Source organism: Egretta garzetta, unplaced genomic scaffold (assembly GCF_000687185.1).
Source record: "Egretta garzetta isolate BGI_Z169 unplaced genomic scaffold, ASM68718v1 scaffold287, whole genome shotgun sequence".
NCBI classification, from domain to species: Eukaryota; Metazoa; Chordata; class Aves; order Pelecaniformes; family Ardeidae; genus Egretta; species Egretta garzetta.
The window spans coordinates 13,189,334-13,208,131 of NW_009260435.1; the positions used below are offsets into that span (position 1 = coordinate 13,189,334).

Sequence of the window (18,798 nt, forward strand, 5' to 3'; positions counted from 1 at the left end):
CTGCCAAGTTAGGTAGCCCCTCCTTTTGCAAAGCAAATGGTATTAAATTATAAGAAAGCCAAAATACTGCAAACTTTATTCAAGTGAAATGCCAACTTAAAGAGTAAGAACTGCAAGGTTTTCAGAAGATTTGGACTGTATGCAAAGTCTTCCCAAATTTGTATTTTATCTTTTGGATTTTGGGATATAGTAAACTGCAAACACCACGTTCAACTAATACTGCAAGTCAGCTTCAGACTATGGTCTCAGGAATGAAATGGTAGCCCAAAACTCTCAACTCAAGCAGAGGAAATTCACCCCAATCGTTTCTCATTTCTTATACGACACATCAACTCATTTAACATGTAAACACAGAGGGATGATGGTTCTCATCTGAAGCTCCAGTTGTTGGCGAGTAATACTTCACAGGTATCAGAGATACTTTAGTTAAGGTCTCCATATTTCCCCCATTTCTAAAGATGCTTTCTTTTTCTTACAGAAGCTTCAGCCATTTAACATCAAACCAAACAATTGCACAAAAACTACAGCACCAAGCTTTGCTAAATGAAACTGCTGGAGAGCACATACAGGAGAACAGAATTTGACCATGGCTGTTGAATGGGCTGGCAGTCAAATGAGTTTAAATAAAACTAATGTCAAGACATTCCTTAACTGAAATGATTAACTCTTAGCAGAAATAAATTAAGATCAGCATGATCTTACTGTAGGCTAGTTGGTGACCCAGCCAGACTTTTGTGCAGATTAGGGTTTTGACTGTGCCTGTTCCGACTGCGAACAGATGAAAACATTGTGTTGCAACCTGGGACTTTACATTTGTGGAGCTGGCGGAGATGCACAGTTTTGTAATGAGCCCTGAAAGTTCCTTTATTACTGTAAGTTTTTTGACATATATGACAAGTTATTGGCAAACTGGAAGGTAAATTTGTAAAGTTTTGATCAGCCTTCTCAAATAAGGTACAGTCTTGGTAGAGTTCATCATTGGGCATTAGGCTGGGTCCTTCACAGCTTTCATCACTATCATCCAAGGGCATGGTGCATATTTCACTTCCTCCATCAGAATCCCAAGAAGAATGAGCACTGCTCTCAGATTTAATGCTGGAAGTAGTGCTTAGATCCAGAACAGCTCCATCATTCAATGGATCGTATCCATAACTCTCAGAACAGGGTTCTCTAATTTTGCTCATTGGAAAAACAAAGCTGCCTGTTCTGTTCATTCCTTTGAAGATTACAGAAGTATGTCCAACATGTTGTTTTAAAGAGACATCTTGACAAAACTCCTTAGCCATGTCTTTCAAGAGGTATGTTGCATTGAAATGGTTGTTGAATTCCAGTGTATCTTTAGTCAGAAGCTTATGATGAAGGTTTAGGTTTGAACTATGTCTAGAAGAACAAAGACAAGCTTAGCAAGAAAATGTTTCGCCTCACTTAACAGCTGTTTCATAATGATCATTAACAAAGAAAAAAAAATCAATATTTAGTAGCATGCATGAACTGTATACTTCTAATTTGACCAACTGCCACACTGGGAGTGCACAAGGATGATTTACACATGTGACTGGGTATCTGAACTTGTTTGTACTGACATATATCAGAAATAACTCTACAGAAATCAATGTTTCAGATTCATTATGGATAGCTGTCTGCTCCACTAGAGCTAGTGCTGGGCCTAAAAGAGTTTGGGGACAGACTAAAAACCTGTATACCGAACTGAGATCAGAGAATGGACTGAGAGAGGGGAAGAAACAAGATTCTTTCCCAATGGACAAAGCAGGAAAGGAGTGACACCTGAGTCTGCAAAAAATACTGATGATCTCAAGTACTGTAACCATGTGCCAGGGTGCAGCTGTACACATCAGTACAGAGCTTTTGCTTGACAGGAGTTTCCTTGAAGAAAGGAATATTGCATTTTATGCAACTTGCAGTTTTCGAATGGGCATCTCTGGATTCAGTTTAAAACCACCAAAACATACGAAATCACTGCTCCTCATTGAATATTATCAGTCAGGTCACTGGGAACTTCCAGGCTCTGGCTAGAAGATTCAGTTTATTGCAAGACACGGAAAAAATTCATTTTTATCCCTTGCCATAATGGTTTAAACCAAACCATGAACTGTTCAAAAGGGCACAGAAATATTTTGCACTTGCAGTCACAGCACTCTATATTAAAGTCTAGAAACTTCTGCAAAATTGTTCCAAATAACTACTGTTTTGCACAAAGCTTGTGAACTTTCCTGTGAGTTGCCTTTTTTTTTTTAAAAAAAAAAAAGAAACCATCTTCCAAAAGTACCTATGTTAAAACTTAACTGAATATATTGGTGTGGGAAGGAATTCATGGCATGTGAATGCAAATCTTTCTGCTGGCCTTCTTTCCTGTGGCCCATATCGCAACTACAGTGGAGAGGAATTCACATCTGGGAAGATGCAGGCAGCAGATCAGGGTATGAAGCCCTGCCAGCAACAGATGAATCTGTGCATCTCAGATGCAGCAGCCAGTCCTCAGAGACTGGCTCATCCTCTCTCTGGACTGCATCAGCTGGCTCCAGTACTCCTAGCAGATCTAGACAATCTAAACCTTGTGTCACTCTGAACTACTATCCAGGCATGCTTCCTGCAGCCAAAAGCTGCTGTAACACTGTTACAGGAGAGTTAGAAAGCTTACAACACTCAGCCATACTTTAACAGGTATTTTATCTCTCACTTATCAATTCAGATACATAAATGACGGTCAACAATAAAGCTTCAGTTCTTGTTTCTCAGCCTATGTGCACAATAGGCTGAAATAAAATGATTTACAGCAACACAATACTGCAGCTAACAGTAAACTGAATCAAGCTCATTATATAGTTTACGAATTAGTATGTAATCTCACATAAAACTACTACCAATGTGGATACACACCAGATAGTGTTAGTTCAACTAGTATTGCATAATGTTAATTTTGTACTGACATACAGTAAACTTGGTTTTCTTATGGGCTTCTTCCCACCAGTCTGTTCAAAATCCTCGAGTAAAGCAGGGACAAGGGCAAGTGAAGATTTCCTGAATTGATCTCATTGCTTTTTCATTAAAGAACACTGTATACATTAAAATACACATGAAAGTACATATTAAACATATAAGTCCACACATGCATCTACTGGAAAATTGCTGAATTCATACCCTTGTGGCTTTCCCTTTATGTTCTAAAGTATTCTTTCAACTATTGCAGTCTTTATCAGTTATGAAATTTTCATGGCTTTATTTAATACCTCGTGGTCTAGTGGAAAGGAAATGTTTCTTTCAATGGATTTTCATTTCATGAATGTTCTGATAAGTTATCGTACCTGTTATACGAGGATACACAGAAAATCTTTGCAGGCTCCATTCCTCAAACACTCATTTTAATTTCAAATTAGGCTCCATTGTGATGGTAAAATAAATACAATTTTGTTTATAATTTTCTTACCTGTCTCGACTTCTACGAGAAGGGAAAGCAGCATTACAGCCCTCAACTGTGCAAATATGCATTTCTTTGAGATGTACATTTTTAAAATGCATTTTTACACTGTAAGGGTTTTTAAAAGTCTTCTTACAGATGTCACAATGAAAGCGGCTTTCTTCCTTCTGAATCCCTAGTGCATGTTGACTGACATGATCCATATCTTTAGAGTCTTCAAAACAAGGAATGGCAGCACCCCTGTTTGACAAAGTGCTGAAAAAGCCCCCGGTCAGCAAGTGGTGTTGCAATTCAGGGCAGTCATTTTTAGGAATCCTGCGCTTTGACTGCTCTTTAATATACATGGGGGGTTCAGTCATTGGTTTTATAACATCATTGTGGTGGTGTTTTGGATCTTCATATACAATCTCATGAGAAACTACTTTTAATGGTTGGTTTTCTTCCGGTTTAACCTCTTTCTCACAGTGATGCAATTCATTCTCAGAGATATCCTTGACGTATTTGTTATTTGGCGCAAAGACAGATTCAAAATACTTTGGGCCCTCTACCCCAGAGACAGATTTCCATGAATTACCTGAATGGGGGTGCTTTTCCACCCTGTCGGTCACCCGCTTCTCTATCTTATGCTCACAGGTCTCAAGCTCTCCATCGCTTACCACTTGCAGACGTGTATCATCTTCAGAACTGGCAACATCACTACTTTCATTAGGTGTCTCAACAGCTTCCTTCTCTATCTTAATAGGCATGCTTGATTTACGAGATTTCTTCTTGGGTAGCATGTCAAATGGCAATTCATTTGAAACAAGCTGCTCTGGTATTGAGGAAGAAACAAGAGGCAGAGAAGGAAGAGTACCTGGAGTATTAGCAAGCTCAGCTGGTGTGACTGGACTACGATAGAAAGGAAGAACAGGCTGTACTGTCTTCAGGTTTGGAAAGAGGACACCATTCTGTCCGATACTGGGAAATCCAGCCTGACCCTTTGAATCTGTACAAGAGCTGGCATAGTTGGTAATAGTTCTGCTATCTGGAGTTAAAATTGTAAATTCTGTCCTTTTACTATCTCCAGGTCCAGCAATGGTCAAACCATTTCTTAGATCTTTATCCCTGTTATTTCTATTCATTGGCATATGGAGTCTGGGGTTCGGATTTGCGCTATGGCGATTTCGACTACGCAAAGAGCTAAATACCATATTGCAGCCCTCAATTGTGCATTTGTGCTTTATCTTCAGATGAACAGCATTGTAATGTATTTTCAAAGTACCTTTGTCATAAAATGTCTTTTCACATGCAGTGCAGAAAACACGCCCTTTCCTTGGCCCAGCGCCATTTTTTTCAGCAGATTTCATTTTGTTTTCTGGGGATAGTGCTGTCATTTCAAGCTTTGCTGCTGTATTATGTGAACTGGAATCACTTAAAAGGGCATCATCTTCTGTTTTAGTGGTGACATCTGGACCATTTATGCTCCTCTCATTTTCAACCTGAAATGGTGCAGAACTAGAAGTTAAGAAGCTGCTTTCAGAAAATGGTATCTGAACATCTTGTTTAGTTTCATTGCTATGGTCTTGACCTTGTTCAATCAAATGTCTTTCTGGTGGTGAACCTATCAAAGGTGGAGGCACTGGACTGAAAAACTGAAACGGCAGCATGAAAGCCATGTTATTGACAATATTCTCAAAGGGATGAATGGTGGTGGGACTCATTTTGTCCAAGGAAGCAGAAAAATTAGGACTGTGTTGATTGCAGCTCTCAATGAATGCCCTAATATCCAAATTGGCAGTTGGTGGTGGTATTATAATTGATTGCCCTTCTTTCTCTTGAATTGCCATTAACTCTACAATGGACTTAGTTTCTCCAAAACGAAGAAACTGTTGCAAAGTAGCCAGTTCTTCTTCAGTGGTCATTATGCACCAGTGATCCAGCACCTTTCCTGAAGCATCCTAAAGCCAAAAATATTTAAATGAGTCAGACATTAGTTAAGGCAAACAAAACCCCCCTCCCCCCAAATCTCTCATTTTTTCAGGTACTAAAAATTCTTCTCTAACAAAATAATAAAATATCTCCATTTAATGAGAGATTAATGCCAATTCTGGGATACTTTCAAATTTTACCACATTGGTGATACTATTTCTTTCTGAACTGACAGTAATACTTTCCAATAAACTATTTTTTTTTTTCCCCACAAAAATTAAGACACGTCATTTGAACAACAGTTAGTATCATGTAAGTACAGACAGCAGAGATGGAGCAATCAGACCAAGATTTAGCTCCTCATTTAAGTCAAGTATTCTTTCATTGCAAGTTTAATAATCTTCCAAGCAACTAAGATCAGAGAACAAATGAACCTGTATTGATCTATTGCCAGTGTTCACAGAGCACAGCTGTAATTACACTAGAGTGTTGGAGTTCTTTCAAACTCTAGCTATGCCTAACTTTTCCCAATAACTACAATAAATATTTTATCACAGAACATGTATTTGATGGCCTACTGAGATTCTTCACAGTGCATGTAAGAGTTTCTAAGATGATGAAGAACGTTACATTATAAATTTTTCATGTGGTAGAGGTTCAAGGTAATTGATTCCATATTTTTAATCCTAACACTAAAAAGCAAGATTATCAAGACCATTAAATATTGATTCGTGTCATAATGTAAGATCATAATGTTACTTTACATAAAAGGTAACTTCCACAGTAGCAAGGACTAACATCAGTGTAAGCACATAGGGCCGAATTCATCCTTGATGTAGCTCCAGTAAGGTCAGTAGTACCACACCAGAGATGAATATTGTCCCTGGTGTTTAAAATGATGACAAGTTTATTTGTCAATGTATTATTCTGCTGTATAAAAGTAAACTCACTGTTCAAATAATACTAGAGCAAATTCTGAAGCCTTTACTTTGATACATTCTCAGTAACTTTTTATCTTGGCTTACCTTTGTTGACAGATTTGAGCAAAGTAGGAAGATTTCAGTTAAGTCTGATTAAAAAGAGAGCTGTGACCAAAATTCCACCCTTGCTTTTCTGGCACTAAACTTGCACAAGTCTATTAGTGCCTTTCCGATGTACCACACTGTTAACGCATTGTGAACCACTGATAAGATTAAAGCTAGAAAACATTATGAAATACTACTTAGCTACCATACTTCTACCTTAAAAGCCCCTCTAAATACCTGTAGCACATATCCACGTATATAATCCTGCAGTGTCCAATCCAGAGCATGGAGAATCTGTATCACCTCTTCCTGCTTCAGAACACTGAAGAGCCGATCTAGCAGAATTTTAAGGCGCACCGGAATGGCTTGGGTTCCATACAACATGAGGCTACTGATATCAAAGACGACATTTGATTGAACTATTTCTACCTGGCTTGATGGATAGAGGTTGGGAATCCTTAATTTGCTCAGGGCTGAAAATAAAATCACAAAATACAAATAAGCTTGAGTCACAAGAGAGAGATAAAATTGAATGTAACTAATATTGGGGTGTGGGAAGGTGAGGGGTGACACAAAAAGCATGCTATAGAGAGGAAGATCCTCAAAACTTTTATATAGATCGTAAGAACAAATATTACCATGTGCTACCCATCCATGCCGGCATTGGTCACACTGTCGCTGATTTATTTTCCCAGGTTTGAAACATTGACAACTACAGTTCACAAGAGTGCATCGGATAGCCTGGAAATCAATAGAAAAGATGATAGGTAATATATAAGCACCATCTAGAGTATGCAGATGATACATATACAATACACCCATAAAATCCATATGAAGACAGAGTTAACATACCAGCACCTACCTATCAATGTGCAATATAAGCAGTCCATGCAAAAACCTGAATTATGCAAGACTACCTCTGCTTTATAGAGAACTCTATAGGTCACCAGCTAGAACTCTAGAATATTATGGAAGTGAAATATTTAATGACATACGTAGCAACACTTCTGTGGATTTATTTAGGATGAAGCATCTTTATAACAATAAAGTGTTCTTGTGCATTCACCTAAGCTATGATCTTCATGTAAGATCACTTTTTTCAGGAAGGTTTGAAACCAAAGACATACAAATGAAAGTCCACTCTCTGGAAGTCTTGCTGGAACTCCATACTGCAATATAGGAAGTTCTAATGAGCAATGTGTTAGCTCTGCATAGATGCCATCCATTATATACAGAAGTATCCACATAGGATATATGCATCCTGTCAAAGATACAAGATTTCACTAGCACTTCTCAGTAACAAAGATCACCAAAAGTACTCCTCAAAGACTTTTTGTCTTACAAATATAAGGGAAATGCTTGAAAGATAATAGGCAAAGTAGAGCACACGTGCACAGTTCAATTTGTGCATCACTTTACTCTCACCAAGGTCATCTATAATGCAAATCAAATTAGTAGTCAGATATCCCTAATCAACAGGGTAATACAAACTTGCTTCCTGGAATATATGCTTTCTTCTGTACATGCCCATCTGCTGCAGAAGGCAGACAGACAACTTTGAGGTCCCAGTTAAAGCTCCATAGGGATTACTATAGAGCAAAGCATTTGTAGGATTCTGTATTGCTTAGATCTCATACTGAGAATAGTTCCCGCATAAATGGAATATTTATTAAGAGAGGGAAAGTGAAGAAATTAATGTGCAGAAAGTCTGCACTGGAATACAAAAAAAAGTTAGATTATGAAATCATAACATGTCTGCATTTTTCTGTTTTTAAAACAAAATGTTTTAAATTTTAAAATACATAGAGGAAATATGAAGTAAGGCAAAGTTATGCCCACTACTGGCTGCTACTGCTGCTCCTAGGGTCTTATGCAAAATGGGAACTTCCACTGCGTATACAATACCCACAGAAAAGCAAGACACAACTTGAAGAAAAAAGTAATGTCTTTTCAATGCAGGCATCCCCACATTCACGCTTTTGGAAAACATACAAAGAAGCAAGCTTTTGGACAATCAGGCTAAGATAGATGGATGCAGGAAATGTTTAAAATGAAAAGGACATGTGAGAAAGGTAATTTCACTGGGGTTTGCCATAGGCATTTCTTTAGGCTTGAAGAATTTGACTGGCTCGGGGTAGAAGAGGACACTACATACAACAGTCTACTACAAGCAAGCATGTACAGGACATTTGGATGCCTAATGCTTTACATGACTGCATTTGGACTGAGATTTTAAAATCTCAGTAGCTGGCTTATCAAGGAGTTAGCTTACATGCACACCTCCAAAATGCAGTGGCTTGATGCTGAGATTCATCTTTATTTGAAGGTTCAGAACAAATGGCAACAGGGCTATCAAAATCTCTGATTCACTTTGCCTTTAATCTTTTAAAGGAACCATTGCAAAATACTGAATTCTTGAGAAAAGCTCTGTGCTCCCCATAAAGTCGTAAAATACACATCAATACCCTACGCAGTGTGAATTGCTTCACTTTAATGGAGGCTGTATTTTCACTTAGATGCTGAAATACTTTCATATAACAATAAAAAGCCATAAATTTCTTATGGAAAGGTTGGAAAAAAAGGTGTAGTTGGCTGATGATTCATTTCTATCACAAGATATCAAACAATATTGCAGTTCATGTCTTCTACCTCTATAGATACATAATATTCTGTTGACTTGCACAGACTGAACCCCTTCCACTGGTGACCCTGCTAGGTTCCTTAAGCTACAGTGCATTCCATGAATGCATGTTTGCAGTCCCTCCAGACAAAATTACAAAAGAGTACTTCCTTTTTCTGCAAGAAGTAACAGAAATATGCACAATGAAAAAAGCTGTCATGATGATAAGTTAATTGAGATTTCAAAATTTTTTTCATTCCTTTTCCTTTGGATATGTTCCACAAACCACTGACCTTTAAAATGATTTTTTTTTCTTTTTAATTTGTGTACTTAGACAAGAAAGATATACCACACAAAATTTTGCAATTCGTAGTTTTGTGTAAGATCTTTCTTCTATACGGTACATGTATTTATTTTGTCTTCCTGTGTATGTGTAGAAGACTGCACATACAAAACCCAGAAAAAGTAAAAGGAGGACATTTTGGTTTACATATATGAAAGCAGTCATTAGAAAGGGAGTAGAGTTCCCCTTCTATTCTAAATATGGAATTGATTCCCTCTCAAGTCAATACATTACTGCTTCTGGACACCAGTCTTAGATGTAGTTAGCTTGCACACCACTAACATATCAAAGGTATACCCTTAAATCAGGGATCTGTTGCTGACTTAAAAAATTATTTGTAAGAACCCTTCAGAAGAAACAAGTGTGATTTTCAGATTGGTAGCATTTCCCTTCATTTGTGCTTGTCAAGAGTCTGTCTCTCCTCAAACTTTTTAGGAACATTTGTGTTAACATAGTCACAGAGAATAAATAACATGGCAAAATTAACTTCTAAAATAATCAGTGAGTCACAATTTTAAATCTTCACTCATTCACTGTTCAACTTAAAAAGGCTCTTGTAAAAGATGCACTTTGATTATCTCCCAAATTAACTTGTATCAGAGTTCAATGAAGAGAAACTTAGGAAAACTTCATGACATTAATATGCTTGTCTTTTGCCTGTTAATCCTACTATCCTTAATATGCCTATTCTAAGGTACTGTAATTATATCAAGTCTTTTAATGAGCTTTATTTTCTCAACAAGTGGAATGTATACACAATTTCATTCTACAGAACAAAGGAATAACTTTCTATATTGCATACATGTAAAGCTTCAAAATCGTAATTAAAGGATTGGAAATGTAGATGGAAATTAAAGTGGAAATTTTTTTAAGTGCAATCCTTTCATTCAGGTCTATTATTTAGTTTCATTTTCCAGAAACACAAGGCAGATGTTTAAAAAAAAAATAATCTTATGCTATCATCAAGGATCTTGTTATTGCTTTCCAGTCACTCTCTGCCTCACAAATGGATCTTTCCAAATCCATTATCAGCAACACTTTCTTTTAAAATAGAGTTGAAAATTCTGATCAAAATTTTCTGTAGTTTTACCAACATGACTGTGGGAATCTGAACATCTGATTTTCAATACAAATGATTCCTCATTACGAGAGAGACAGATTAACCATTAAACTGGCCACTGAAAAACATCTTACTACTAATCACTGAAAAAGAAATCTTAACATCTGTTGCCTGAAAAGTCATGACTGCTGACAGCTTTTTTGCCAGGTATTGATGTGGCTTCGATTATGCTTCAAAAGTTTCTTTGCAACCCACTCGCAGCCTTCACAGCTAAAGAAAAGCACAGGCTAATGGGACAAGTTCATTCTGATTCTGCGTATATAATCAGGCTTCATTTCACAAAGCAAATTTGAGATCATCTATGCTCTCCTGAAGCCTTTTGGGACCTATGCTCACTTGCAACATACTAAAAGCAGGTTTAAAAAAACGCAGCAAGAGAAGAAGGGCAGTATAACTATCAAATCTCATTCAGTGTTAAGTGGATTCTGGTTCAACAGCACTTTGGCTTGGGAGATAAATTAAAAAGTAAGTAAATATTGAAGACCCTGTCAGGACCAAATTAGAGATCTCTGCTCACGCTAGAAAGCTGGTCTGGCTCTCTGCACGCAGTGAGAGCTGCAAGTGCAGACACCTGTAAAAGGGAAGAGCAAGTCCCAGATTACCTTGATAGTATTTAGCATCAGTAATGCACAGGTCAGCACCCTCACTTGTTTCTGGCATCCAAGACGACCCTTGACTTCTTTGCACAAAGCTACCCCTCACTTTAGAAACTGCTTTTTTTGAAGCTACTGCCACCGCATGAGGAGCACTCTTTGCTGCTCTGCTATGTGGATTACTGACAAAATGGTGTCATCGATGCCATGTCACAGGAACATCTCTTGCAAGCAGGGATTAGAAATCCTATCAGTTTAAAATGCAAGTTTGAAGAAGAAGTCGGAGTTACATGAAAGAAATGTATCTTCATTAGATGAGATACAACAGATACAACTTTTCGTGTTCTTTATTGAGGACTTGTAGCAACCAGCCATATCTCCTATGGCTGTCTCACCTTCCTTTCCCTGAAAAAGTAATCCAACTGAATATATGTAACCTCCCGAGATATATGGTCCAGTGAGCACATATCCTGTAGGAAAGAACTGGGACATGTCCCATTTCTGCAGAATAGACTTGCAGTGGCTCCACAGTGAGAACACTTGTGGAGGAAGAGGCAAGGTTTGTAACAGAAGATGAGCAATTTGTAAAGCATTAGGATTTTCTTTTTATCTGCTAATCAGCTAAAACATGAAAGCCCTTTTCCTAGAGTACAGGTAACAATTTTCTCACATATTAAGAATGATCCACAGAAATTAAGCTCTCTTTTTGGTCTCTAGAAATAAAATTAAACACGGGACATATGTCTGGTTATGAAGTAGTATTTTCTTGCTTGCACCTTGTAAAAGATTTGCAAGGGAAGTTAAAGGGATGGATACGTTTACCATCTCTCAAATTAGAAGTACAGTCCACAGCTAAATCAAACGCAAAATCCAAACCTGGAGCATCTTTCAGTAAAGAAAGCAGTAACTATACATGAGTGCTTAGTTGCCTTCCTGTCCAGTTTGTTTTCTTTCCTGTTTTTACTGTTATCCACTGGGTTTCTTGAGGTTGCAAAGTTTGAGTAAGTCTTCCTCTTCTATCACCCAGTGCATTTGATTCCTTTGAACAACCAGGGAAAACAGAGTCAAATTAAAAAAACCCTTATCTTAAGCATCTCTGTCAATGCCGTACTTTTCCACATCATACAATGAGCAAAGCTTTGCTTTGTCCATTTTTTGTCAGGCAACTTTTGCCACTTCCCCAAGGAATATATTCCACTGATAAATAATACCATCTGTCAGTTTTGTCATGATTTAAAACAAGCTCTCAATTTACATTTTGTCCACCTTATTTTCACTGTGTCGCAATCCAGCAGTGCCTATCTCTATCACACTAGTAATATTTGGTTTTTTCATCTATCCCACATGTATTCATATCAATCCTGTCCACACTATAGTACATAGTTAGCCCTTGTGCATGTTCTCCCTAAACAGAGACTTCAGTTTTTGATACTCTGTTTATTGGAACTAACATGTATTCCACTATATTCCAAGTACAATCACAAAAGGTGTTGGGCTGCTCCAGATGGTGTAAGTACTTGTTGAAGACATTGCCCAACAAGTAAGCCTAAACTGCATGTTGATACTATATCTGTTGGAGTATAGATTAAGCATCTTATAGCTCTATTGTTTCTTAACGGTTTCAATGTATTCCAAGTTTGGTATGGCTATGAATCCCATCTGCCTGTAGAGAACATTAGGAGGGCCCCTGCAGCATCTTCAGGGAGGGCTCTGGGCCATTTTCTTCTCCCTGACATGCTCACTTCAAAAGATGAAGCGGGATGCCTGGAGGATGGACAGAATATGGAAACCCTTTGCTGCCTGTAAGCAGAGCTGGGAGGACACATAGGGAATGGGGAAAAAGGAGACACTCACCAAGGAATAGTGCAATAAAGTGCACTTACACGTGTACAGGTCTGACGGCAAGGCCAATTTGAGGGTTACGCTGCACAAAGCAGACTTGGCCCATGCAACAACTTGCACGTGTTCAGCTCAGCATTGTGATGTTTTCTGCTGTCACGCGTTTAAGGTTCTCAGTTACGGCTGAGGTCAAAGCTGTACTGGTAAGTTACACACCACCGACAGTATACACAGCACCGACAGACCGTATACATACGCTGCCTGCCTTTAACAACCTTCGCTCTTGAAACAAAGGGATTTCCATTCACGTACATTTATGCTTACTCAAGTACATTTGGATGTTGCGAGTTTTGCCATTTCTATACTAAAGTTTAAAAATACTTAGGAGTACAATAATTTATATAATTATTAAAACAAGGAGAAGTTCCTTGTAAGATTTCTAATTCTATGTGACTGAATGCTGCACACACTATTTCCACGCTCATCTCACAAAAAAAATGTTTCTTACAGAGCAGCAGCTGCCGTTAATACAGTTATTAAATAAACATAACAAGTAACAACAAACATCTTTCATGAGAAGCAAGCAAGCCTTAGAGTTTGTTGTATCCAGAAAACAGTCTGGTATCTTCTGTATTTTGAGCTTTCAATTAAGTTGAGAGAAGTCGCACACGGATGTGACAGAGTAAACAGCACGGACCAAATAGCTCCAACCTTCTCCATTAACAGCCATGTTTAAAATGCCAGCCCCAGATGATTCATTTGACAAACTGCTTATTAGTAAAATAAGCTAGCAAAATTCTTTTCTCCTACTTAAGAGACCAACTAGGAGAGAGATGGGAAAGATGGAGATGGGCCACAACTTGCCTTTTACAGTGCCACTAAACACAAAGTTACACTCCCAACTCAGTTCCTAAATCCACAAGGGCTCCTCAGTAACTGGGCTGGCTTTCATACACACCGACCATGTATGCTCCTGCAAAGCTCAGGAGGTGCAAGAAGCTTTGAAAAACCCAGACAAAAAGCTTTTGTTTCAGAGGCCAAACATGGATTTAGGAGTTGAACTTAACACCTATTGTGCTGAAAATTTTGGCTGGTGCTGATACCACTCAACTCCCACTTATCCCTTCTCTGTGGGGAAATTATGTTATGATTTTTACTCCTAAAAGAACACAAAGGCCACAAGTTGAATACGTTTTCTAGATAAGACCACAGAATACATCCCATTAATTATCTAGATCCTTACGTATATATTCATATTGTTTATTTGGGGTCAGATACCAAAACCTGACCTCCTTTTAAACAGCCACAGCTTGAGAATACACCTAAGCAGAGTATTTGCAACCCAGACCCTGCAGCAAGTTGCGTTACCCCATTACCCTCTCCCTCACTGGGGCTGAACAAAGCCAATTTTGGCCAAGAATTTGACCAAATCTCTCTCTTGTGGGTGTAGTTGAGCACCTTGAGCTGAAAATATTTAATTGTCCTTGTAATAATTGACTAAAACATCCTCAAAAAAACCCAAAAGGGGGGGGTGCTTGTGGATTTAAAAGACATTTTTAGCTAGCTACTGAATTACGGGCCACAAGTCCACAGGTCGCCACTTTCTTAGGAAGTTTTTCTAACTGAGAACAGTCCTGAGAGTGAGGAGCTGAGATAAGAGACTAAACTAAATACAGACTCACAACCCTACAGCCAGTTTGGGCTCAGCGGCAGCTTTCGCGGCTAACGGAGAGGAGCTCTGGGCAGTCTCGGGCAACGCAGCTGGGCGAGGAAGCAGAAGGGAGCCGTTTCTGAGAACGGCAGCACGCTACAAGGCCAAACTTTAATCGCAGCATAACTTGTGGGATGAAAATCACTCCTCATGCATGTCACTTACCCTAAAGGGCCCCTTAGGGCAACTCTTGTTAATGGCACTGTCAAAATAATTATAAAGAGAAAAGAATGCGTGCGTGTGTGTGTGTGAGCAGTGAGCACACACACTCAGGCCGCTACTCTTTAAACAAAAAGCACTGGACAGTAAAACTTAATTTTGCTGTTCAGCAATGTGCTTGCAGATACATTGGCTTACGCTGCAATTAATCTCACTTGTTAACAACAGGTGTGTGCTGACAGACAGCTTGGCCAAACCCGGGAATGTATTTAGAGCCGCTTCTACCGTTTGGTTTGGGAAAGAAAACAAGAAATACAAATGGAGGAAAGAAAAATGTCACATTATCATTATCTTACAGTTGTTATTTACTTTTAGTTCTGAAACAGACTACAATGCTACAGTTCCCATGGCACACCTGTGTAGGTCAGAAACCCTTACATTTTGCTGAGTGTTAAGCAGTATCTATCACAAGATACTGAAGTGACTTCCCTTTTTAATAAGTTCACAGGAAAAATTCTTATTAGTGCATTTCAAAAATGAGTAACAGATTGTTGCATACTGATGAGAAAAACTGCTCAGGCTGCAGGGGTAAGGATAAGTCACTGGACAGAAATAGTGCGAAATTTCTTATGATAAAGCACTAGATGCTATTTAATCAGGCAAAGAAATTGCACACATACTATTTACCCATACTGACATGCTACGCATACCACGTTAAATTCTGAAACTACAGATCTATCCATGAACTAAAGTTTAATTACATATTTAACTCCAAGCCCTATGTTAGCAAGAAGTAAGTGTTATAAACACAAATGCACAAGTATCAGAGAAATGAATATTAGTATAAATCAACTGCAAGCCCTTTAAAATATATAAACCCTTTAAAGTATGCCTTTAACTCTTTACCTAGTTTATAAAATGTTACACGTGTGCGATGTGGGTGAGTTAATGTTTCAAAGACAATCCTAACTTTTTCAGCTCCTCACATCGCTGCTTAAGTCTCAAAGCCATAAAATATGCATGCCTAAATTTTTTCCTGTTACAGAGAAAAGATATAGATTTAAAGAATAACAGAAAACTAACAGCACTCTGAAATATTTAGCGTTACACAATTTCATTTAGTGCAATTTCATAAATTTTAAACCCAAACAGTATTTGTACACATAGACACGATACTATCTATGCTGCTACAGTTACGCAATATTTTACGCAACAGTGTAGCTCCATTGGTAATTTCACAATTTAAAACTTAGTATTCCTATCTATTGGACACCTGTGAGGAAATTTTAAATGGCTTTCAGACATCAGTTTAAATATCTACTTTCATACAAACCTCCCCCCATTTCTCATTAATAATCAGCTATATTTGAAATCTGAAGCAAAAAGTTTGGGGTTAAAGAAACAATCCTACCATGGTTTTAAAGTGTGGAATGAAAATGTCATTGTTCTTTATTCTAAAATGACTGAAGTCTGTTAGAAATTTTCATTTTTCCTCGTTGCCTCAATAATATTCTTTTTGAGTCTGAATACTGAAATTTCAGTCCCTAGGCAGATTTTTTTTAGATAGCAATTAGCAATAAAATAATAGGAAATAAAAACTAAAAAGAAGAAAGACAATGACACTTGCTGTAGAACTTCCGCTGTAGCATCTGCTAGGACAAAAACTGCTGGCTGCCCAGTTCATAGGAACCGTGAGAGCTCCTGCACCACTGAAACCAGGAAGGGCAAGAGATGACCCAGAGAGCCAAACCAAGTTTTTCTTCCCTGCTTTTGGTGGATGTTTTGCTAGAATAATGGATTCAAGTTTCCTACCTAATTTTTAGCTCAAATCTGTATGAAAATTTTTATCAAATGCCAAATTCTACAAAAGATGTTTTTAAAACATGTATGTGTAGCAAAAGTTTTAATCTAAAATAAAATAAGAACATTTCTGTTCTTATCAGAGGCATATTTAATATTATAGTAATGAAGTCTTTACTACTGAAAGTAAAATAAATCACTGTCTTGTTTGATTGGAAATGGAATGACATGCTCAATGTTGTATTAACAGATTTTTTAACACCACCACGAACAGGCACAGAAGCTGGAAGTCAAGGCATTTGGTATCAAAAGGTCAAACCTTTTTTGCAGCCTAAGTAGGCAGAATTTCTTCTCGGCTATAGTAAAGCCCATGAAGTGGCCCACTATTTGTAATAATTTTTCCTGTTTCTGTGAAGATTTAGGTCTCCTGCAGGTTTGGATACATTTGCAGATACCAGTACTTTTAGGGTTCTAAATAAGTTGTAGATGGTTCGGGAGTTCAAAGAATAAACAGAACAATTACTTTTTAAAATCAAGCAGGCAAAAATCCATATTTTAAATAAAACAAATTTATTTTCTGTAACATGAGTTACTTTTTACATGTTCAGCTATTGCTAAAATAAAAGTCTGATTAAGCTGCCAACTACTAAGCTCCAGTTCAATTCCAACAGAAATCCATAATTATACTGATTGATTGTACCGAAAACTTACTAGCATTATACACATCATGGTAAACAGATCTAATGAAATATACATGACGCGTTCTTTGAAATTCCCTATTTTTTCCCTTTTCTGTAAAAGGAGAAATTAGCGAGGTATTCTTCAGTGGATATTGTTCTAATCACTAGAACAAAGAAAACCAAGGCGCACTGTTGTTAGCAGTTAAAAATAATGCCAGTCCTACTTTGCACCATGACCTGGAGTGGAGTGAGGCTCCCCACCTCCCACTCCTCCAGTGCCGAGAGCTGAGCCACAATTTCAGTATTTTAAAACCCAAGTACAGAAACAGAGGCTCTTGTCTAACATAACGCTTGCATATTTTTCAGCAAACTGCAGTAAACAGAACTGTATTTTCCAAAAGGATGTTAACAATAGAAGCACATGATCTTTTCCCACCTAGAATTGTATCCTTACAATTAAAGACTATTAGCTGGCATCCCTTTTAACCGTCAAATTCAGACAGTGGCAGTTCTATAGCCACAAAGAGAAGCAGTAAATGAGAAGAACATGTTACTACACTGCATTTGAGAAAGTTTGGCTCCAAGCTATGCACTGATTAATATCAGATCTCCTTCTTTACTTGCCTCTTGACAATCTTGTCACATCTGGCTGACAAATCCTTACAAGCTTATCCAAACCAAGGCAGCCCAGATCATGCTCCGGGAGTAGCTTGAAGGAAGCGGCAACACCAGCCATGCACTGATGTGCCATCATGAAACTAATGAAGCTGACTTCACTTGCAGACTGCAGGAACACGAAGAAACACAACATGCCTCAAGGTTTTGCAACATAACGCAGAGTTAGCTCACCAAGAGATAAGACAAACAATCAGCTCCCGAGGTTCAAGAAGCCAAGTAGTTACACGAATTACAAAAATTTATAGAGAAATCGCTTGAACAACAACAATCTCAACTAAATGAGCACAATAAACCCCAACTTCAGATCAGACGTGAAAATTGACTGCTAAATGCCTTTCAAACAATGGTTTGTTTTAAATTAAAACAAAACCAGTTCATTTCATTTTCTCTCCCACATCCCAAGTATCAGAATGTTGCCTGGGTCCCAGGTTATTCAAACTGAAAAACATTTAAAAAAAGAAAAGAAAAGAAAGGAAAAGAAAGAAAAAGAAAAAGGGAAAAAAAACAGTGTCACTTTTTATCCATAGGATTTTACAGAAGGATAAACCACAGCCTGTGTATATCTGTAGCCCTCCCCTGGGTTAGCGATCTGCCCTCTCCTCATTTTTAAACCAAGGATTCGTTACGCAGAGGACTGGAAGTATTTGGCCAATTAATAAACCAGAAAGTAAAATGCTGCATCTTAAACACATCCAACAAAACCTCATTATGTATGAGCTGACAATTAAACCATGTTTATTTTTCTATGTGATGAAAAAAAAAATTCAAAATAAATTAAAAAAGCGTTTTGTATTCTGATGCATTTTACCTCTTAATTAGTGCAATATATTTAAAAAATTAGACCCCCCCATACACACACACTCTCATTCTCCCCCCTGCCCACCCC

General features: G+C 37.9%; 1 protein-coding gene across 1 annotated transcript in view; it reads right to left on the bottom strand.

The window, feature by feature from the left end:
* Positions 1–698: 698 nt before the first annotated feature.
* The window catches only part of BNC1 (basonuclin 1), a 28,410-nt gene continuing 10,310 nt past the window's right edge, over positions 699–18,798 (bottom strand). Inside the window, exons 2-5 of the mRNA XM_035899565.1 lie at positions 7,008–7,110; positions 6,607–6,842; positions 3,446–5,373; positions 699–1,380 (exon numbers count right to left, since the gene is read on the bottom strand). Of these exons, the coding sequence (XP_035755458.1) occupies positions 699–1,380; positions 3,446–5,373; positions 6,607–6,842; positions 7,008–7,110 (2,949 nt within the window). The remainder of the gene's footprint in view (positions 1,381–3,445; positions 5,374–6,606; positions 6,843–7,007; positions 7,111–18,798) is intronic.